Below are 23,512 nucleotides of genomic sequence, written 5' to 3'. Positions count from 1 at the left end.
TTTGACTTCAATCAAAGCTGGTTCTTCACTTTGCTTTACATATTCTGCAAGGGTATGTTCTATTATTATTATTATTACTATTATTATTATTGTTCCAGCCCTTGTTTATGTATATATATCTATGGCGCTGAATGCAGTGCTGTGCTGCCCCCTGGTGGACGGCAGACTTGGGTCCGGCCTTCCTGCCCGGCTGCCTGGCTGGCAAACTTTGGCCCGCAAGGTCCAAGGGCCACTCACTTCCTCACTCACTCACTCACTCACTCGTGCAGTCCGAAAGCAGCTCGGAGCCTTCTGCCGGGGTTGAGAAGAGCCAGGAGACCCCCGAAAGGTAAGCGAGACGCCCCCAAAAACAACACAGGCTGGAGTTCTGTGGCTCTAATAATAATAATAATAATAATAATAATAATTTTTAAAAAATCAAATAAAATACTACTACTACTACTACTACTACACTACTAAATATAATACCGCTATTAAATATACATATAATACAAATACGAATATAATAATAATAATAATAATAATAATAATAATAATAATTTTATATTATTATTATTATTATTATTATTATTATTATTATTATTATTATTACCGGTGGTTAGAAATTATGGGAGGTTTTATTACAATTATATTTTATTATTATATTATTACTACTGGCGGTTAGAACGAGACCCTTCTTTTTGAGCCGAGCCATGTTGTTGTTCTCATGTGTTGTATCAACGTAGAGGCGTGGATGAGAGGTTGTGCTGTCAATTTTCGAGGTTGTGGGGCATTTAGTTTTGTTGTTTTGTCCGGCGCCGCGATCCCATTACCCTTTTATATATATACTTTATATTTTATTACAATTATATTTTATTATATTATTACTAGCTGTGCCCGGCCACACGTTGCTGTGGCAAAGTGGTGGCGGTATTGGTTAAAAATTGTTGTGTAATTTTTATTTGACGTTATTTGTATTTTTTAAATTAATTTTATTGTAAGCTATCTTTTTATTTATTATATTTTATTATTTTCTTGTATTATTTTTAGTTATTTTCTGTTATTATAGTATTTTATTATATTAATTTTTTTTAGTGTTTTTAATTATTTTTTAGGTCTTTTTTAGTGTTTTTTATTGGGTCGCTAGGAGACCAAGTTGGAGGAGCATAGCCTTCTAACTGGCAACAATTGGATAAAAGCAATTATTCCTCTCCCTCTAGTTAGGACTTTATTTTTCTTTTCTTTTTGTTGTATCAACCTAGAGGCGTGGATGATGGGCTGTGTTGTCAAATTTCGAGGTTGGGGGGCCTGTAGTTTTGTTGTTTTGTGGGTCGCCGTGATGCCATCACTCTTTTATATATATAGATTTTAGGAAGGGAGATATATATAAATATATAGAATACATTCATAGAACCAGAAATCATATTGCCCATATAATTTTTTTATTATTTTACTATTATTATATTTTAGTATTTTACTACTATTACTTTACTGTAATTTTTTTTAATTATTATTTTACTATAATTATATCTTGTTACTACAGTATTATTATTACCAGTGGTTAGGAAATTTTGGGAGGGCCGAGCCGTGTTCTTGTTGTCGTGTGTTCTTGTGAACGTGTGTGTTTGGCCCTTTGCTCTGCAGAGTCACTGCTTCCCGAACCCATGACTGTGAATCACCCGCGAGCTGCCGAGGACGAGCCGAGGACGATCCGATAAGCAAGAGGAGCCAAAGGTCTCAACTATATTCCTCCAGGAGGCCTCACGGGAAAGAATCATCTCCAAAGGTTCTTAACTATATTCTTCCAGGAGGCCTCCTTCTCAAGGGAAACAAACATCGGGGTTGTTGTATGTCTTTTGGGCTGTGTGGCCATGTTCCAGAAGCATTCTCTCCTGACGTTTCGCCCACATCTATGGCAGGCATCCTCAGAGGTGGTGAGGTATGGAGAAAACTAAGCAAAGAGGTTAATCTATATCTGTGGAAAGTCTAGGGTGAGAGAGGTCAGTGTGAATGTTGTGTAGTTAATCACTTTAATTAGCATTGAAAAGCTTATCTGCTGTCTTCTTCCTGCCTCTGGGGCATCCTTTGTTTAGAGTCGTTAACTGCCCTAGGTTGATTCATGTCTGGAAATCCTCTGTTTTCAGAGTATTGCTTTTTATTTACTGTTCTGATTCTTGAGTTTTTTAATACTGGTAGTATTCTGTGTCCAGGCTGGTTCATTAAATGCTCTGCTATGGACACAGAATACTATTTGAGAACACAAAAATGCTGGACCATTCTAACAACTATCATGTCAGACTACACAGAGAAGCCATTGAAATCCACAAGCATGTGGACAACTTCAACAGAAAGGAAGAAACCATGAAAATGAACAAAATCTGGCTACCGGTATTAAAAAACTCAAGAATCAGAACAGTAAATAAAAAGCAATACTCTGAAAACAGAGGATTTCCAGACATGAATCAACCAGGGGCAGTTAACGACTCTAAACAAAGGATGCCCCAGAGGCAGGAAGAAGACAGCAGATAAGCTTTTCAATGCTAATTAAAGTGATTAACTACACAACATTCACACTGACCTCTCTCACCCTAGACTTTCCACAGATATATATTTACCTCTTTGCTTAGTTTTCTCCATACCTCACCACCTCTGAGGATGCCTGCCATAGATGTGGGCGAAACGTCAGGAGAGAATGCTTCTGGAACATGGCCACACAGCCCGAAAGACATACAACAACCCTGTGATCCCGGCCATGAAAGCCTTCGACAACACATTGAAACAAACATCATCTCCAAAGGTTCTTAACTATATTCCTCTAGGAGGCTTCACGGGAAAGAATCCTCTCCAAAGGTTCTTAACTATATTCCTCCAGGAGGTCTCCTTCTCAAGGGAAACAAACATCATCTCCAAAGGTTCTTAACTATATTCCTCCAGGAGGCCTCACGGGAAAGAATCCTCTCCAAAGGTTCTTAACTATATTCCTCCAGGAGGTCTCCTTTTCAAGGGAAACAAACATCCTCTCCAAAGGTTCTTAACTATATTCCTCCAGGAGGCTTCACGGGAAAGAATCCTCTCCAAAGGTTCTTAACTATATTCCTCCAGGAGGCCTCCTTCTCAAGGGAAACAAACATCATCTCCAAAGGTTCTTAACTATATTCCTCCAGGAGGCCTCACGGGAAAGAATCCTCTCCAAAGGTTCTTAACTATATTCCTCCAGGAGGTCTCCTTTTCAAGGGAAACAAACATCCTCTCCAAAGGTTCTTAACTATATTCCTCCAGGAGGCTTCACGGGAAAGAATCCTCTCCAAAGGTTCTTAACTATATTCCTCCAGGAGGCCTCCTTCTCAAGGGAAACAAACATCATCTCCAAAGGTTCTTAACTATATTCCTCCAGGAGGTCTCCTTCTCAAGGGAAACAAACATCCTCTCCAAAGGTTCTTAACTATATTCCTCCAGGAGGCTTCACGGGAAAGAATCCTCTCCAAAGGTTCTTAACTATATTCCTCCAGGAGGCCTCCTTCTCAAGGGAAACAAACATCATCTCCAAAGGTTCTTAACTATATTCCTCCAGGAGGTCTCCTTCTCAAGGGAAACAAACATCATCTCCAAAGGTTCTTAACTATATTCCTCTAGGAGGCTTCACGGGAAAGAATCCTCTCCAAAGGTTCTTAACTATATTCCTCCAGGAGGTCTCCTTCTCAAGGGAAACAAACATCCTCTCCAAAGGTTCTTAACTATATTCCTCCAGGAGGCTTCACGGGAAAGAATCCTCTCCAAAGGTTCTTAACTATATTCCTCCAGGAGGTCTCCTTCTCAAGGGAAACAAACATCATCTCCAAAGGTTCTTAACTATATTCCTCCAGGAGGCCTCACGGGAAAGAATCCTCTCCAAAGGTTCTTAACTATATTCCTCCAGGAGGTCTCCTTTTCAAGGGAAACAAACATCCTCTCCAAAGGTTCTTAACTATATTCCTCCAGGAGGCTTCACGGGAAAGAATCCTCTCCAAAGGTTCTTAACTATATTCCTCCAGGAGGCCTCCTTCTCAAGGGAAACAAACATCATCTCCAAAGGTTCTTAACTATATTCCTCCAGGAGGCTTCACGGGAAAGAATCCTCTCCAAAGGTTCTTAACTATATTCCTCCAGGAGGCTTCACGGGAAAGAATCCTCTCCAAAGGTTCTTAACTATATTCCTCCAGGAGGTCTCCTTTGGCCTTTTGTCTCCGTTTCTTGGAAGCCCCGCCTTTGTTGCTGTCAATCTCTCCTTGTGGCCCCTCCCTCCCCCTCCCCCCGAGGCCCCTCCCCCTTTCCCTCCCCCTCTCTCTCTTTCTCTCTCTCTCTCTCTCTGTCTGTCTGTCTCATCCTCCCCGGATCCTCCTCCTCTTCTTCTGCTTCTTCTTCTTCTGCAAGAAACAGGTTCGGATCCGGATCGGAAAGGGTTTCGGGGAGGGATCGGGGGTCAACAAAGCCCCCCCCAAAACCCATCACCATGGGAAGGAGGGGTGGGGGTGGGTGGGTGGCCCCAAAATGGAGGGAAGGAAAAGAGGAAGCGTTGGGGTGGAGTGGCCGTCATCTGCGTCTAGGTCTCCTATGGGACCCGTAGAATCCTCCGAGCATTATTATCATTATCATCGTCATTATTATTATTATTATTATTACTATTGTCATTATATCATCATCATCATCGTATTATCACTATCAGGATTAGTATCAATTTATCATTATTGTTATTGTTATATTTATTTATTTATTATCATATATTTATTCATTATTATATTTGTTATTATTTTTATATTTATTATCATATATTTATTCATTATTATATTTGTTGTTTTTATATTCATTTATTTATTATCATATATTTATACATATTCATTTATTTATTATATATTTATACATATTCATTTATTTATTATATATTTATACATATTCATTTATTTATTATATATTTATACATATTCATTTATTTATCATATATTTATACATATTCATTTATTTATTATATATTTATACATATTCATTTATTTATTATCATATATTTATATATATTCCTTTATTTATTATCATATATTTATTAATTATTATATTTGTTATTGTTTCTATATTCATTTATTTATTATCGTAAATTTATATATATTCCTTTATTTATTATCATATATTTATATATATTCCTTTATTTATTTTCATATATTCATTATTATATTTGTTATTGTTTCTATATTCATTTATTTATTATCATATATTTATATATAGTCATTTATTTATTATCATATATTTATATATATTCCTTTATTTGTTATCATATATTTATTCATTATTATATTTGTTATTGTTTTTATATTCATTTATTTATTATCATATATTTATATATATTCATTTATTTATTATATATTTATTCATTATTATATCTTTTATTGTTTATATATTCATTTATTATCATATATTTATACATATTCATTTATTTATTATCATATATTTATTCATTCTTATATTTGTTATTGTTTTATATTCATTTATTTATTATTATCATATATTTATTATATTTGTTATTGTTTTTATATTCATTTACTTATTATCATATATTTATGATCATTTCTTGTTTATGTTTGTTTATTATTGTTTATATATTCATTTAATTATCATATATTTATTTACGATCATATATTATTGCTTATATTTATTATTATATTTATTATATATATTTATTATTATTATTACATATAATTATATTATTATATTATTATTGTTTATATATTCATGTATTTGTTATATTTATTATCATATATATATATTATATTTATTATATATTATTATATTTATTATCACATATTTATTGTTATTATATCTATTATCATTTATATATTTATTTATTAATTAATATATTTATTGTCATTTATATTTATTATTATATTATTATATTATTATATTTATTATTTATTTATATTTATTTATTGTCATTTATTTATTATCATATATTTGTTATTATATTTATAGTCATTTATATATTTATTATCATATATTTATAATTATATTATCATTTACATTTTCATTTTTTCCCCATATATTTATTTATTATAATATACATATATATATATATATCATTATATTTATTATTTTCATACATTTATTTATTATTTTATATTTATTGTTGTTTATATATACATTTATTATTATTATATACATCAAGGATATAATCATCACTATTATTACTATCGTATCACTATCACGATTAGTATCATTGTATTATTATTATTATTATATTTATTGTTGTTTATATATACATTTATTATTATTATATACATCAAGGATATAATCATCACTATTATTACTATCGTATCACTATCACGATTAGTATCATTGTATTATTATTATTATTATATTTATTATCATATCAACATTATTATCATTACATCCTCATTATTATCATCATGATCATATTATCACTATCGAGATTATTATCTAATTATTATTATTAGTATGGTACTGCAAGTCCCATTGTCAGTTGTGCCATAGGAAAGGGTAGGAAAGGGTTAAGGGAGAGGCGGTGGGCGGGGCTATGCAAATGAAGGGACCCTGGGATGTCCGTTCTGGAGGAAAAACAGAACATCTAGGCCTTATTATTATTATTATTATTATTATTATTATTATTATTATTATTGTGGACGATGGGAGTGGTAGTGCGGCCTCCCAAAGGAAGGAAGGAAGAGTTGACTTTGGGTAATTGGCCCGTAATGATCCGCCTAATAGACGATTACGGCGGGTTATATAACCATAATTGGGCCATCAGCTGCCATGGAGACGGGAGATAATGGCTGTGATTGACACCTGGAATCTCCTCGCCGCCGAGAGGGTTTAAATAAACATCATAATTATACAATAATATATACATATTAATAACGATTTAGGTTGAATTATGTATTATTATTAACAATACACGCTATTTATTTACTTGTTTAGTGCCTTTATACCCTGCTTTTAGTACGTGCTAATTAATTTACTTGTTTAGTGCAATTAAACCCCACTTTTAATACACACTATTTATTTACTTGTTTGGTGCATTTATAACCCGCTTTTAGTACGTGCTAATTAATTTACTTGTTTAGTGCAATGATACCCTGCTATTAATTTACTTGTTTAGTGCATTTATAAGTCGCTTTTAGTACGTGCTAATTAATTTACTTGTTTAGTGTAATTAAACCCCATTTTTAGTAAGCGCTAATTAATTTACTTGTTTGGTGCAATTAAACCCCGCTTTTAGTACGTTCTATTTATTTTCTTGTTTAGTGCAATTAAACCCTGCTATTAATTTACTTGTTTAGTGCAATTATACCGATTTTAATATGCGCTATTAATTTACTTGTTTAGTGCAATTAAAGCCTGATTTTAGTATATGTTATTTATTTACTTGTTTAGTGCAATTATACCGCTATTTATTTACTTGTTTACTGCATTTATACCCTGCTTTTAGTACGTGCTAATTAATTTACTTGTTTAGTGCAATGATACCATGCTATTAATTTACTTGTTTAGTGCATTTATAAGTCGCTTTTAGTACGTGCTAATTAATTTACTTGTTTAGTGTAATTAAACCCCATTTTTAGTAAGCGCTAATTAATTTACTTGTTTGGTGCAATTAAACCCCGCTTTTAGTACGTTCTATTTATTTTCTTGTTTAGTGCAATTAAACCCTGCTATTAATTTACTTGTTTAGTGCAATTATACCGATTTTAATATGCGCTATTAATTTACTTGTTTAGTGCAATTAAAGCCTGATTTTAGTATATGTTATTTATTTACTTGTTTAGTGCAATTATACCGCTATTTATTTACTTGTTTACTGCATTTATACCCCGCTTTTAGTCCGTGCTAATTAATTTACTTGTTTAGTGTAATTAAACCCCATTTTTAGTACGTGCTAATTAATTTACTTGTTTAGTGCAATTAAACCCTGCTATTTATTTACTTGTTTAGTGCAATTACGCCCTACTATTAATTTACTTATTTAGTGCATTTATACCCCACTTTTAGTACGTGCTAATTAATTTACTTGTTTAGTGTAATTAAACCCCATTTTTAGTACGTGCTAATTAATTTACTTGTTTAGTGCAATTAAACCCCACTTTTAGTACGTTCTATTTATTTACTTGTTTAGTGCAATTATACCTTGCTATTTATTTACTTGTTTAGTGCATTTACTCCGCTTTTAGTACGTGTTATTTATTTACTTGTTTATTGCATTTATACCCCGCTTTTAATATGCAATACTTATTTACTTGTTTAGTGCATTTATACCGCGCTTTTAGTACGTGCTAATTAAACCCTGCTATTTATTTACTTGTTTAGTGCAATTACACCCTACTATTAATTTACTTATTTAGTGCATTTATACCCCGCTTTTAGTACGTGCTAATTAATTTACTTATTTAGTGTAATTAAACCCAATTTTTAGTACGTGCTAATTAATTTACTTCTTTAATGCAATTAAACCCTGCTTTCAGTACATGTTATTTATTTACTTTAGTGCAATGATACCCTGCTATTTATTTACGTGTTTAGTGCATTTATACCCCACTTTTAGTGCACGCTATTAATTTACTTGTTTATTGCAATTATACCCTACTATTTATTTACTTGTTTAGTGCATTTATAACCTGCTTTTAGTACGTGCTAATTAATTTACTTGTTTAGTGCAATTAAACCCTGCTTTTAGTACATGTTATTTATTTACTTGTTTAGTGCAATTTACTTGTTTACTGCATTTATGCCCCACTTTTAGTACGTGCTATTAATTTACTTGTTTAGTGCAATTAAACCCCACTTTTAGTACGTACTATTAATTGTTTAGTGCCTTTATACCCTTTATACCCTTTATACCCTGATTTTAGTAAGCGCTAATTTACTTGTTTAGTGCAATTAAACCCTGCTTTTAGTACGTTTTATTTATTTACTTGTTTAGTGCAATTATACCTTGCTATTAATTTACTTATTTAGTGCATTTATACCCCACTTTTAGTACGCGATACTTATTGACTTGTTTAGTGCATTTATGCCCCACTTTTAGTACGCGCTAATTAATTTAGTTGTTTAGTGCAATTAAACCCTGCTATTAATTTACTTGTTTAGTGCATTTATACCCCGCTTTTAATACTCGGTATTTATTTACCTGTTTAGGGCAATTATACCCCGCTTTTAGTACGCGATACTTATTTACTTGTTTAGTGCATTTATACTCCACTTTTAGTACGCGCTATTAATTTACTTATTTAGTGCATTTATACCCCGCTTTTAGTACGCACTATTTATTTACTTGTTTAGTGCAATTATACCCCGCTTTTAATACGCGCTATTAATTTACTTGTTTAGTGCAATTAAACCCCGCTTTTAATACGCGCTATTTATTTACTTGTTTGGTGCAATTAAACCCCGCTTTTAATACGCACTATTAATTTACTTGTTTAGTGCAATTAAACCCCGCTTTTAATACGTGCTATTTATTTACTTGTTTGGTGCCTTTATACCCCACTTTTAATACACGCTATTTATTTACTTTGTGGGGGATTTTTGCCAGAATCGGCCTCGGAATTAAATATTAAACATGACCCGTCTCTTCCCGAAAAGCAGAGTCACTTGAGTTCAGGCTCCAAAGTTTACTCAGTTCTTAAAATAACTTTTTCCCCCTCTTATCACGGCATTTTGGGATGGTAAATAGATTCCCGATTGAGAGGCAACGAAAAGAAACACAGCCCTAAACCCGTTGTCAGAATATTAGTGTTTTACTATTATTATTATTTTACTATTATTAGTATTTTATTATTATTACAGGATAGACCTTATAGATGCATACTTTCATATATGTATATGCCTGGCATTACTATTATTATTATTATTATTATTATTATTATTATTATTATTACAGGATAGATCTTATAGATGCATACTTTCATATATATATATATATATATATATATATATATATATATATATGTATACGCCTGGCATCATCATCATCATTATTATTATTATTATTACAGGATAGACCTTATAGATGCATACTTTCATATATGTATATGTCTCGCATTATTATTACAGGATAGATCTTATAAATGCATACGTTTATATATTTATATGCCTGGCTATATTATTATTATATTACAGGATAGGCCTTATAGATGCATACTTTCATATATGTATATGTCTCGCATTATTATTACAGGATAGATCTTATAAATGCATACGTTCATATATGTATATGCCTGGCATTATTATTATTATTATTATTGCAGGATAGACCTTATAGATGCATACGTTCATATATGTATATGCCTGGCATTATTATTACAGGATAGATCTTATAAATGCATACTTTTATATATGTATATGCCTCGCATTATTATTATTTTTATTACAGGATAGATCTTATAGATGCATACTTTCATATGTGTATATGCCTGGCATTATTATTATTATTATTATTATTATTATTATTATTATTATTACAGGATAGATCTTATAGATGCATACTTTCTCATATATATATATATATATATATATATATATATATATATATATATGCCTGGCATTATTATTATTATTAATATTATTATTATTATTACAGGATAGACCTTATAGATGCATACTTTCATATATGTATATGTCTCGCATTATTATTACAGGATAGATCTTATAAATGCATACGTTTATATATTTATATGCTTGGCTATATTATTATTATATTACAGGATAGGCCTTATAGATGCATACTTTCATATATGTATATGACTCGCATTATTATTATTACAGGATAGACCTTATAGATGCATACTTTCATATATGTATATGCCTGGCTATATTATTATTATTACAGGATAGACCTTATAGATGCATACTTTCATATATGTATATGACTCGCATTATTATTATTACAGGATAGACCTTATAGATGCATACTTTCATATATGTATATGACTCGCATTATTATTATTACAGGATAGACCTTATAGATGCATACTTTCATATATGTATATGACTCGCATTATTATTATTACAGGATAGACCTTATAGATGCATACTTTCATATATGTATATGACTCGCATTATTATTATTACAGGATAGACCTTATAGATGCATACTTTCATATATGTATATGACTCGCATTATTATTATTACAGGATAGACCTTATAGATGCATACTTTCATATATGTATATGACTCGCATTATTATTATTACAGGATAGACCTTATAGATGCATACTTTCATATATGTATATGACTCGCATTATTATTATTACAGGATAGACCTTATAGATGCATACTTTCATATATGTATAGGACTCGCATTATTATTATTACAGGATAGACCTTATAGATGCATACTTTCATATATGTATATGACTCGCATTATTATTATTACAGGATAGACCTTATAGATGCATACTTTTATATATGTATATGACTCGCATTATTATTATTACAGGATAGACCTTATAGATGCATACTTTCATATATGTATATGACTCGCATTATTATTATTACAGGATAGACCTTATAGATGCATACTTTCATATATGTATATGACTCGCATTATTATTATTACAGGATAGACCTTATAGATGCATACTTTCACATCTATATTTGGCCGGCAAAGAGAGGATTTTGGGGAGAGAGAGGGATCAAGGGCGAGGATTAGGATTCCCGTCTGCTGCTTAATCGCATGCCGCTCGGAGAGAGAGACAGACACGGGGACCATGTCACGCCAATTAGGGAGGCGTGTATGTCACGTGTTGGGTTTTACCGCCTAGAGGGACGGATCCGGATCTGTGTTGACGAAGTAGAGTCGTTGGGAAGAAATAGGAATGCGTTATCGTTGGCGTAGATGAAACTTTGTGAGCGGTGATGGCATGATCGTCAGCCTAGAGGAAACTATAATAATATAATAACAACAACACTAATATCATTTACCATAATAATAATATCAATAATAATAATGTTCCTTACGGTATTGGCTGCTCATTTGTGAGCGGTGATGGCACGATCGTCAGCATAGAGGAAACTATAAAAATATAATAACAACAATAATAATGTCATTTACAGTAATAATAATGTCAATTACAGTAATGTCCCTTATATTGATGACTGGTCATTGGTGAGCGGAGATGGCATGATCGTCAGCATAGAGGAAACTATAATAATATAATAATAATAACAATAATAATCATGTCCTTTATGTTGATGACTGGTCATTGGTGAGCGGAGATGGCATGATCGTCAGCATAGAGGAAACTATAATAATATAATAATAATAACAATAATAATAATGTCCTTTATGTTGATGACTGGTCATTGGTGAGCGGAGATGGCATGATCGTCAGCATAGAGGAAACTATAATATAATAATAATAATAATAATAATAATAATAATGTCCTTTATGTTGATGACTGGTCATTGGTGAGCGGAGATGGCATGATCGTCAGCATAGAGGAAACTATAATATAATAATAATAATAATAATAATAATAATAATAATAATAATGTCATTTGCGGTAATGACTGGTCATTTGTGAGAGGTGATGGCATGATAATCAGCGTAAACTATAATAACATAATAATAATGACAATAATAATGTCCCTTATATTGATGACTGGTTATTGGTGGGCAGCGATGGCTCTATCATCAGCATAGAGGAAACTATAATAATAATAATAATAATAATAATAATGATAATAATAATGACCCTTATATTGATGACTGGTCATTGGTAGGCAGCGATGGCCCTATCGTCAGCATAGAGGAAACTATAATAATAATAATAATGATAATAATGATAATAATAATGACCCTTATATTGATGACTGGTCATTGGTAGGCAGCGATGGCCCTATCGTCAGCATAGAGGAAACTATAATAATAATAATAATAATAATAATAATAATAATAATAATAATGATAATAATAATGACCCTTATATTGATGACTGGTCATTGGTAGGCAGCGATGGCCCTATCGTCAGCATAGAGGAAACTATAATAATAATAATAATAATAATAATAATAATAATAATAATAATAATGATAATAATAATGACCCTTATATTGATGACTGGTCATTGGTAGGCAGCGATGGCCCTATCGTCAGCATAGAGGAAACTATAATATAATAATAATAATAATAATAATAATAATAATAATAATAATAATAATAATAATAATGACCCTTATATTGATGACTGGTCATTGGTAGGCAGCGATGGCCCTATCGTCAGCATAGAGGAAACTATAATAATAATAATAATAATAATAATAATAATAATAATAATAATAATAATAATGACCCTTATATTGATGACTGGTCATTGGTAGGCAGCGATGGCCCTATCGTCAGCATAGAGGAAACTATAATATAATAATAATAATAATAATAATAATAATAATAATAATGTCCCTTATCTTGATGACTGGTATTTAGTGGGCAGCGATGGCTCTATCGTCAGCATAGAGGAAACTATAATATAATAATAATAATAACAATAATGTCCTTTACGGTAATGACTGGTCATTGGTGAGTGGTGATGGCATGATCGTTAGCATAGAGGAAACTATAATAATATAATAATATCAATAATAATGTCCCTTATGTTGATGACTGGTTATTGGTGAGCAGCGATAACCCTATCGTCAGCATAGAGGAAACTATAATAATATTATAACAATAATAATAATAATAATGTCCCATATATTGATGACTGGTCATTGGTGAGCAGTGATGGAACGATACAGATACGGGATCGTGAATACTATCATGTTGACACAGGCTCCGCCGTTGGTTTCCAGGTCTTGTGACTCTCATGGCCATCTGTCGGGAGGGTTCGCCCCGGCGCTGAGAGGCCTCCTTTCCCCTTGCGGGGATTAGAGCCCCTAATCCGCATTGTGCTCCATCTGCTGCTGCCTCGCTCCTTCTGGGTCTTAGAAGCGGATTGTCCGCACCAGAAATAGCCCTCGCCGGCCGCTGCCTCTTCTTCCCAACAAAGCCGGCTCCCGTTTATTTTTGGACTGTTCTCCTCTGGCTTTGTAGGAAAGTCGTCCCGACCGTTTGATGGTCTGAATGTTTGCAGGAGATAAGGAGCCCGCTTTTAATACACGCTATTAATTTACTTATTTAGTGCCTTTATAACCCACTTTTAGTACGTGCTATTAATTTACTTGTTTAGTGCAATTAAACCCCGCTTTTAGTACGCGCTATTTATTTACTTGTTTAGTGCAATTAAACCCTGCTTTTAGTACGCGCTATTTATTTACTTGTTTAGTGCATTTATGCCCTGCTATTAATTTACTTGTTTGGTGCATTTATACCCCACTTCTACTACGCGCTATTAATTTACTTGTTTAGTGCCTTTATACCCTGTTTTTAGTACACGCTATTAATTTACTTGTTTAGTGCCTTTATACCTCACTTTTAGTGCACACTATTAATTTACTTGTTTAGTGCAATTAAACCCCACTTTTAGTACGTGCTATTAGTTTACTTGTCTAGTGCACTTATATCCCACCTTTAGTACGCGCTATTAATTTACTTGTTTAGTGCAATTATGCCTCGCTTTTAATACGTGCTATCAATTTACTTTTGGGGGGATTTTTTGCCAGAATTGGCTTTGGAATTAAATATTAGACATGATCCGGCACTTCCCGAAAAGCAGAGTTGCTTGAGTTCAGGTTCCAAAGTTTACTCGGAGTTTACTCATCCTCAGAGGTTGTGAGGTATAATTCACAACAAACTTGGGGAAAACACCAGGTCCAGAAGGCAAAGGGTTGTTGTGTGTTTTCCGGGCTGTATGGCCTTGTTCTGGGAGTATTCTCTCCTGACGTTTCACCCACACGTGTGGCAGGCATCCCCAGAGGTTGTGAGATATAACTCACAACAAACTTGGGGAAAACACCAGGCCCAGAAGGCAAAAGGTTGTTGTGTGTTTTCCGGGCTGTATGGCCATGTTCTGGGAGTATTCTCTCCTGATGTTTCACCCACATCTGTGGCAGGCATCCCCAGAGGTTGTGAGGGATAACTCACAACAAACTTGGGGAAAACACCAGGCCCAGAAGGCAAAAGGTTGTTGTGTGTTTTCCGGGCTGTATGGCCATGTTCTGGGAGTATTCTCTCCTGATGTTTCACCCACATCTGTGGCAGGCATCCCCAGAGGTTGTGAGGGATAACTCACAACAAACTTGGGGAAAACACCAGGTCCAGAACGTAAACTTTGGCGAAACACCAGGCCCAGAAGGCAAAGGGTTGTTGTGTGTTTTCCGGGCTGTATGGCCATGTTCTGGGAGTATTCTCTCCTGATGTTTCACCCACATCTGTGGCAGGCATCCCCAGAGGTTGTGAGGGATAACTCACAACAAACTTGGGGAAAACACCAGGCCCAGAAGGCAAAAGGTTGTTGTGTGTTTTCCGGGCTGTATGGCCATGTTCTGGGAGTATTCTCTCCTGATGTTTCACCCACATCTGTGGCAGGCATCCCCAGAGGTTGTGAGGGATAACTCACAACAAACTTGGGGAAAACACCAGGCCCAGAAGGCAAAAGGTTGTTGTGTGTTTTCCGGGCTGTATGGCCATGTTCTGGGAGTATTCTCTCCTGATGTTTCACCCACATCTGTGGCAGGCATCCCCAGAGGTTGTGAGGGATAACTCACAACAAACTTGGGGAAAACACCAGGTCCAGAACGTAAACTTTGGCGAAACACCAGGCCCAGAAGGCAAAGGGTTGTTGTGTGTTTTCCGGGCTGTATGGCCATGTTCTGGGAGTATTCTCTCCTGATGTTTCACCCACATCTGTGGCAGGCATCCCCAGAGGTTGTGAGGGATAACTCACAACAAACTTGGGGAAAACACCAGGCCCAGAAGGCAAAAGGTTGTTGTGTGTTTTCCGGGCTGTATGGCCATGTTCTGGGAGTATTCTCTCCTGATGTTTCACCCACATCTGTGGCAGGCATCCCCAGAGGTTGTGAGGGATAACTCACAACAAACTTGGGGAAAACACCAGGTCCAGAACGTAAACTTTGGCGAAACACCAGGCCCAGAAGGCAAAGGGTTGCTGTGTGTTTTCTGGGCTGTATGGCCATGTTCTGGGAGTATTCTCTCCTGACGTTTCACCCACATCCGTGGCAGGCATCCCCAGAAGTTGTGAGATATAACTCACAACAAACTAGGGAAAAACACCAAGTCCAGAAGGTGAATTTTGGGGGAACACCAGGCCCAGAAGGCAAAGGGTTGTTGTGTGTTTTCCGGGCTGTATGGCCATGTTCTGGGAGTATTCTCTCCTGACGTTTCACCCACACGTGTGGCAGGCATCCCCAGAGGTTGTGAGATATAACTCACAACAAATGTGGGGAAAACACCAGGTCTAGAACATAAACTTTGGCGAAACACCAGGCCCAGAAGGTGAATTTTGGCGAAACACCAGGCCCAGAAGGCAAAGGGTTGCTGTGTGTTTTCCGGGCTGTATGGCCATGTTCTGGGAGTATTCTCTCCTGACGTTTCACCCACATCTGTGGCAGGCATCCCCAGAGGTTGTGAGATATAACTCACAACAAACTTGGGGAAAACACCAGGTCCAGAAGGTGAATTTTGGCGAAACACCAGGCCCAGAAGGCAAAGGGTTGCTGTGTGTTTTCTGGGCTGTCAGGTCCAGAAGGAAAACTTCGGATCGGTCGACCAACTCGGAAGTCGTTCCGCTCTGGTGACAGTATTGAAACGTGTCACTCACTGTTGGTTTTGGAACGCTTCTCCGTCCAAGTTGCCCAATTCGGGCGCCCAACATGAGTCACTCGCTCCATCCACACGAGGCTTTGCCGCCGCCGTTGTCACTCGTTGGCATCGTTGTTGTCGTCCTCGCCGAGGGGAGAACGGCCTTTTCCTGTTCCCGCCTCTCGCTCGTTCCGTTTTGACGGCTTCTTCTTTTTCCCAAATCCCTTCCGGGAGGGAAACCAACCGCGGCTCCTTTTCCCCGAACCACAGTTGCGGGTTCGAGGCGTTGGCACAGGCCTCGGGGATCTGTAAACAAAAGAGCATCTGAACAAACGAGAATCCGGTCAGAGCCGTTTGCCGTCTTGCGCTGACCCAGAAAAAAAAATAACCAGGGCGGCCTCTGGGGTCACTGCAGCTGCTTTCGGGATGAACTCGGCGGTTAATTCGGGAGCGAATCGAGGGCACACTTATAAGGTATTTACGAACACAAACAAAGTTAAAAACTTGGCATTATATTAGATTTCCTTGGGCCATTTGGTGTCGCTGTGAAAAGGCCCTCCGTTGTCGGATTCGCTCATCTGGTGTCAGCCACTGATTGAGGTTCTGGGTTTCCATCAGCCGGTTTTGGACTCTTGCTTGCTGCGGTGTCTCTGCGGGTTTTTGTCAGCCGGTTTTGGACTCTTGCTTGCTGCAGCGACCCTGCGAGTGTCTCTGTGGGTTTTGTCAGCCGGTTTTGGACTCTTGCTTGCTGCGGTGTCTCTGCGGGTTTTCGTCAGCCGGTTTTGGACTCTTGCTTGCTGCGGCATCCCTGCGAGTGTCTCTGCGGGTTTTTGTCAGCCAGTTTTGGACTCTTGCTTGCTGCGTCATTCGTGTGAGTGTCTCTGCGGGTTTTTGTCAGCTGGTTTTGGGCTCTTGCTTGCTGCAGCATCCCTGCGAGTGTCTCTGTGGGTTTCCGTCAGCCGGTTTTGGACTCTTGCTTGCTGCGGCATCCCTGTGAGTGTCCCTGGGGGTTTTGGTCAGCTGGTTTTGGACTCTTGCTTGCTGTGGTGTCTCTGCGGGTTTTTGTCAGCCAGTTTTGGACTCTTGCTTGCTGCGGCGTCCCTGCGAGTGTCTCTGAGGGTTTCCGTCAGCTGGTTTTGGACTCTTGCTTGCTGCGGTATATAATAATAATAATAATAATAATAATAATAATAAAATATAATAATAATATTATAATAATAGTAATAATAATAATAATAAATATTTATTTACACCTCGCCGTATCTCCCCGAAGGGACTCAGGGCGTTTTCTAGAAAAACATGGCAAACATTGAATGCCAATGAAATGACAAACAGACGAGCAAACCAAACCAAAGGGTAAAACATCAATACATACTCAAAATGACTCACCAAAAAAAATATAAGTACCTCCCTAAACTTAATATATCTCGCTCGACATATAATGAAGTCATGTTTTCAAGTGCTGGGCGAGGTCTTTAAGCACTGAGTCCAGTGCACCTGTCACCACCGGGACCCCCTTGACCGGGCTAGTGCTGGAGTCTTTGCACTCCGATCTTCAAATCTTCGTTTCCCGCAACGGAGGTTGAGTGGTCTCCCGTCTTGTTCCCTTTTGGGAAATGTGAGCGAGTGGCTTTGAGGGAAGAGGAGGAGGAGCCGAGCCTTGGCCGGAGGAGCTTTTTTGGCTCGGAGCCGCTCTTTGGCTAATTAACTGGACGAGAAAGAAAGAAAGAAAGAAGGAAGGAATGAAAGGCAGCCACTTGTCATTCCGGGCAGGACAGCCGAGGAGTTGTTGTTGTTCCTTGAGAGAAGCTTCCAGGCCTCGAGTGGCAACAAGGGCGAGAAGAAGGAAGGAAGCTGTGGTTTCGAGCTTTGATTCTCTCTTAATGGTTTCTAACTGGGATTGTTTACATGTATTCCCGTTTTCACGTTTGCATATTGCTGTATTTTGAACTGTAGGCTGATGCTTTTATGTTACGCCGCTCCGAGAGAGAAAAAGCAAGATATAAATACATATAATAATAATGATGATGGTGGTGGTGGTGGTGGTGGTCCCAGTGATGATAATAACGATGACGTAGTAATTCTATCTTCCTGCTTAGATATCCCTTGGGGAGGGCGGGGGTCTTGTCTGACTTTAGAAATCTAATAATAATAATAATAATATTAATATCATAATATGAAGATTTGAGGAGGGAAGTGCACAAGCCAGGTCAAGGTGGTCCCAATGGTGATGGGCACACTGGACGCAATGCCGTGCTGGCACTGCGTCCAGTGTGCCCATCACCATTGGGACCACCTTGACCTGGTTTGTGCACTTCCTTCCTCAAATCTTCATATTATGATATTATTATTATTATTATTATTATTATTATTATTAAACACAATTGGTGCTGACGAAATGACCACCTGTCCACTGCAAAAGGCCACCCTACCCGGACCTGCACACATGCATCACATAGTCCTTTGGAAGGGTCCAATGTGGGATCCAAGTTACTTGTAGTTACTTGTTATTCCCTTATAGCTCCTGGTACTTATACTTACTAATAGCCTCTTTGAGTTACTTGTACTTAGTTACTTGTACAGCTAGTTATTAGTATTCCCTTGTATCTCCTGGTACTTATACTTACTAATAGCCTCTTTGAGTTACTTGTACTTAGTTACTTGTACAGCTAGTTATTAGTATTCCCTTGTATCTCCTGGTACTTATACTTACTAATAGCCTCTTTGAGTTACTTGTACTTAGTTACTTGTACAGCTAGTTATTAGTATTCCCTTGTAGTTCCTGGTACTAATACTAATAGCCTCTTTGAGTTACTTGTAGTTACTTGTACAGCTAGTTATTAGTATTCTTGTAGCTCCTGGTACTTATACTTACTAATAGCCTCTTTGAGTTACTTGTAGTAGAGCAAGTTATTATTATTCCCTTGTAGTTCCTGGTACTAATACTAATAGCCTCTTTGAGTTACTTGTAGTTACTTGTACAGCTAGTTATTAGTATTCTTGTAGCTCCTGGTACTTATGCTTACTAATAGCCTCTTTGAGTTACTTGTAGTTAATTGTAGAGCAAGTTATTAGTATTCCCTTGTAGTTCCTGGAACTAATACTAATAGCCTCTTTGAGTTACTTGTAGAGCATGTTATTAGTATTCCCTTGTATCTCCTGGTAATTATTGTTTCTTATAGTGACTTATAGATACTAGTTATACTTATAGATACTATAAGACTTATAGATACTAGTAGCTTATAACTACTAGTTATAAGAGTTGGAAACCTGGCTATTTAGGCCGGCTTTTGCTAATGGCTAAGAGTATATTAACCTCCCGATCGGGCAGACTTTGAATGGTGCAAGAACAGGCCCGCAATTCCTTCCGTACATGGACGACCTCGTCCTGTATTTAGACGACTTGCTCATAACAGGCGCCGGGGCCCATGGGTCCTCCCTCCAGATGTTTTGGGCTCCAACTCCCACAACTCCCAGAATGGGGCAAAGAGAGAGCCGGGTGGCTGTGCGTTGGCAAAGGCAAGGCCCAGAATTCCCGGCAGGCCGGGAGGAATGCTGCTCGGCCTCGCTGCCAAGGCAAGGCGATGCTGCCAGAAAGTGTGACTCACTCACTCCCTCGGCCGCTCAAAGGGAAGCAAGAGGAACCCGATCCGGATCCCGTGGCGAAAGGAGGAGGAGCTCCGCCCTGTTCTGTTCTCTGCCCAAACCCGTGCCCGGCAGATGCATCCCGTACAAGGCCAGGGAACAATCCTAGCCTTGCAAGGGACCCCCAAAGGACATCCAGTCCAACCCTCTCACTCTAACATAGCTGCTTAGAGTCTCCTTCGGGAGAGGATAAAGCGGGGTATAAATATAATAATAATAATAATAATAATAATAATATTAATGATACGTAGCCGCTGAGAGTCTCCTGCAGGAGAGGATAAAGCAGGGTATAAATATAATAATAATAATAATAATGATAATGATACGTAGCCACTTAGAGTCTCCTGCAGGAGAGGATAAAGCGGGATATAAATATAATAATAATAATAATAATAATAATAATAATAATAATAATAATAATGATACATAGCAATTTTGAGTCTCCTTCAAGCTATAAATAAATCTAAATATAATAATAATAATAATAATAATAATAATAATAATAACAATGATACATAGCAGCTTTGAGTCTCCTTCAAGCTATAAATAAATCTAAATATAATAATAATAATAATGATACATAGCCGCTTAGAGTCTCCTGCAGGAGAGAATAAAGCGGGATATAAATATAATAATAATAATGATAATAATAATAATACATAGCCACTTAGAGTCTCCTTCGGGAGAGGATAAAGCGGGGTATAAATATAATAATAATAATAATACATAGCTGCTTAGAGTCTCCTTCGGGAGAGGATAAAGCGGGGTATAAATATAATAATAATAATAATAATAATAATAATAATAATAATAATAATACATAGCTGCTTAGAGTCTCCTTCGGGAGAGGATAAAGCAGGGTATAAATATAATAGATATAATAAAAATAAAAATAATATATAATAAAATAAAATAATATATTTTATATAATAATAATAATAATAATAATAATAATAATAATAGATACACAGCAGATTTGAGTCTCCTTCGGACTATAAATAAATAAATAAATAATAATAATAATAATAATAATAATAATAATCTATATAAATGAAAATGTAATGTTCATCTGTTAGGGACCCCATATCTCCCAAACTAGGAAATTTGGACACAACATAGCACTCGAACCACTGTGTGTTTTAAACCTACTCTCACCAACCTGACACACCTAAGAAATGTAAAATCTATAAATGAATGTCCGTATGTTAGGGACCCCGTATCTCCCAAACGACTCCACTGATCGCTATGAAATTTGGACACAACATAGTGTTCGAACCGCAGTGCGTTTTAAGCCTATTCTCACCAACCTGACACACCTGAGAACAGTAAAATCTATAAATGAAAGTCCGTATGTTAGGGACCCCGTATCTCCCAAGCGACTCCACGGATTGCTATGAAACTTGGACACAACATAGTGTTCGAACTGCAGTGCGTTTTAAGCCTATTCTCACAAACCTGACACACCTGAGAAATGTAAAATCTATAAATGAATGTCCGTATGTTAGGGACCCCATATCTCCCAAACTAGGAAATTTGGACACAACATAGCACTCGAACCACTGTGTGTTTTAAACCTACTCTCACCAACCTGACACACCTGAGAACAGTAAAATCTATAAATGAAAGTCCGTATGTTAGGGACCCCGTATCTCCCAAACGACTCCACGGATTGCTATGAAATTTGGACACAACATAGCGTTCGAACTGCAGTGTGTTTTAAGCCTATTCTGATAAACCTGACACACCTGAGAAATGTAAAATCTATAAATGAATGTCCGTATGTTAGGGACCCCGTATCTCCCAAACGACTCCACGGATTGCTATGAAACTTGGACACAACATAGTGTTCGAACTGCAGTGCGTTTTAAGCCTATTCTGATAAACCTGACATGCCTGAGAAAAGTAAAATCTAGAAATGAAAATGTAATAACTGTCTGTTAGGGACCCCGTATCTCCCAAATGACTCCACGGATTGCTATGAAACTTGGACACAACATAGTGTTCGAACCGCAGTGCGTTTTAAGCCTATTCTGATAAACCTGACACACCTGAGAAATGTAAAATCTATAAATGAAAGTCCGTATGTTAGGGACCCCGTATCTCCCAAACGACTCCACTGATCGCTATGAAATTTGGACACAACATAGTGTTCGAACCACTGTGTGTTTTATGCCTACTCTCACAAACCTGACACACCTGAGAAAGGTAAAATAAAACCCCTAAGTGTTAAAGGATGTTACCGAGGGGATACCAGAATATCTTCTGTATAATAATATAATAATAATAATAATAATAATAATAGAACCATAGCATTGTAGAGTGGGAAGGGATCCCCAGAGGCCATCCAGTCCAATCTATTGCAAAACGACAGCTTTGCTGCCAAACTTGGGAGGAGAGATAGATATAGATCGGATGCGAGCCCAGCGTTCGCTTCCACACCTCTCGCCGCCTCCGGCTACGAATGATTGGCGGGAGACAGGCGAAGGCATGCTCATGAAAGGCAGATTTGGGAGGGAAGGGATGCCTGGAGGCGAGCATACATACATACATAATACATACATGACAATGGCAAGCCCAGGCAAGGAGCCTCAATTTGCTCAGGCGTTCTCACCCGGAAGAACAGCCCTATTATGATTGATTGTGCCTTATTATTTTTATTATTTTAATATTGTTGTATTATTTTTAATATCATCACATTTTTATTACTAGCCTATTTTTATTATTTTAATATTCTAATATTGCTTTTAATATTACTTAATATTATTTAATATTTTATTCTTATATTACTATATTTTATTCTTATATTATTCTATAGTATTAGGATATTGTTTTCATTCTTTTAATATTATTATGAGAATTATTATATTTTATTGTAATATTATTAGTATATTATTTTTATTTTTTATAATTGTTATTTTTAATATTATATTGTTATTTTTAATATTATTGGTATATGATTTTCATTCTTTTAATATTGTTGTATTATTTTTAATATCATATTATTTTTATTACTAGCATAATTTTATTATTTTAATATTATAATATTGCTTTTAATATTACTATATTTTATTCTTATATTATTCTATAATATTAGTATATTATTTTTATTCTTGTTATTTCTTATTATATTATATATTATTATATATTATAT

The 23,512-nt window shown here is 36.0% G+C and overlaps 1 protein-coding gene and 2 long non-coding RNA genes across 6 annotated transcripts in view; 2 read left to right on the top strand and 1 right to left on the bottom strand.

The window, feature by feature from the left end:
• Nucleotides 1–23,512, top strand: part of cers4 (ceramide synthase 4) — a 39,492-nt gene continuing 15,980 nt past the window's right edge. Inside the window, exons 1-2 of one of the 3 annotated variants that reach the window (XM_062959145.1) lie at nucleotides 1–328; nucleotides 1,624–1,765. In XM_062959145.1, the coding sequence (XP_062815215.1) occupies nucleotides 132–328; nucleotides 1,624–1,765 (339 nt within the window). In that variant the 5' untranslated portion in view covers nucleotides 1–131. Of the gene's footprint in view, nucleotides 329–1,623; nucleotides 1,766–4,249; nucleotides 4,396–16,870; nucleotides 17,191–23,512 lie in introns of those variants that run through there. The other 2 variants (XM_062959147.1, XM_062959146.1) reach the window with 2 other exon arrangements.
• On the top strand, nucleotides 2,814–4,123 carry LOC134293013 (uncharacterized). Of its 2 annotated transcripts, XR_010000084.1 has the most exons (4): nucleotides 2,814–3,413; nucleotides 3,467–3,590; nucleotides 3,644–3,705; nucleotides 3,759–4,123. It is a non-coding gene; the product is annotated as an uncharacterized LOC134293013 (long non-coding RNA). The 2 variants fall into 2 exon arrangements; XR_010000083.1 differs by having other exon boundaries at nucleotides 2,814–3,590.
• LOC134293014 (uncharacterized) lies at nucleotides 14,191–18,907 on the bottom strand. The gene is made up of 2 exons (XR_010000085.1): nucleotides 18,106–18,907; nucleotides 14,191–17,867 (listed from the first exon to the last, which is right to left on the bottom strand). It is a non-coding gene; the product is annotated as an uncharacterized LOC134293014 (long non-coding RNA).

Source organism: Anolis carolinensis, unplaced genomic scaffold (assembly GCF_035594765.1).
Source record: "Anolis carolinensis isolate JA03-04 unplaced genomic scaffold, rAnoCar3.1.pri scaffold_7, whole genome shotgun sequence".
Classification (NCBI taxonomy): domain Eukaryota; kingdom Metazoa; phylum Chordata; class Lepidosauria; order Squamata; family Dactyloidae; genus Anolis; species Anolis carolinensis.
This window is presented reverse-complemented; position numbering and strand designations above follow the sequence as displayed.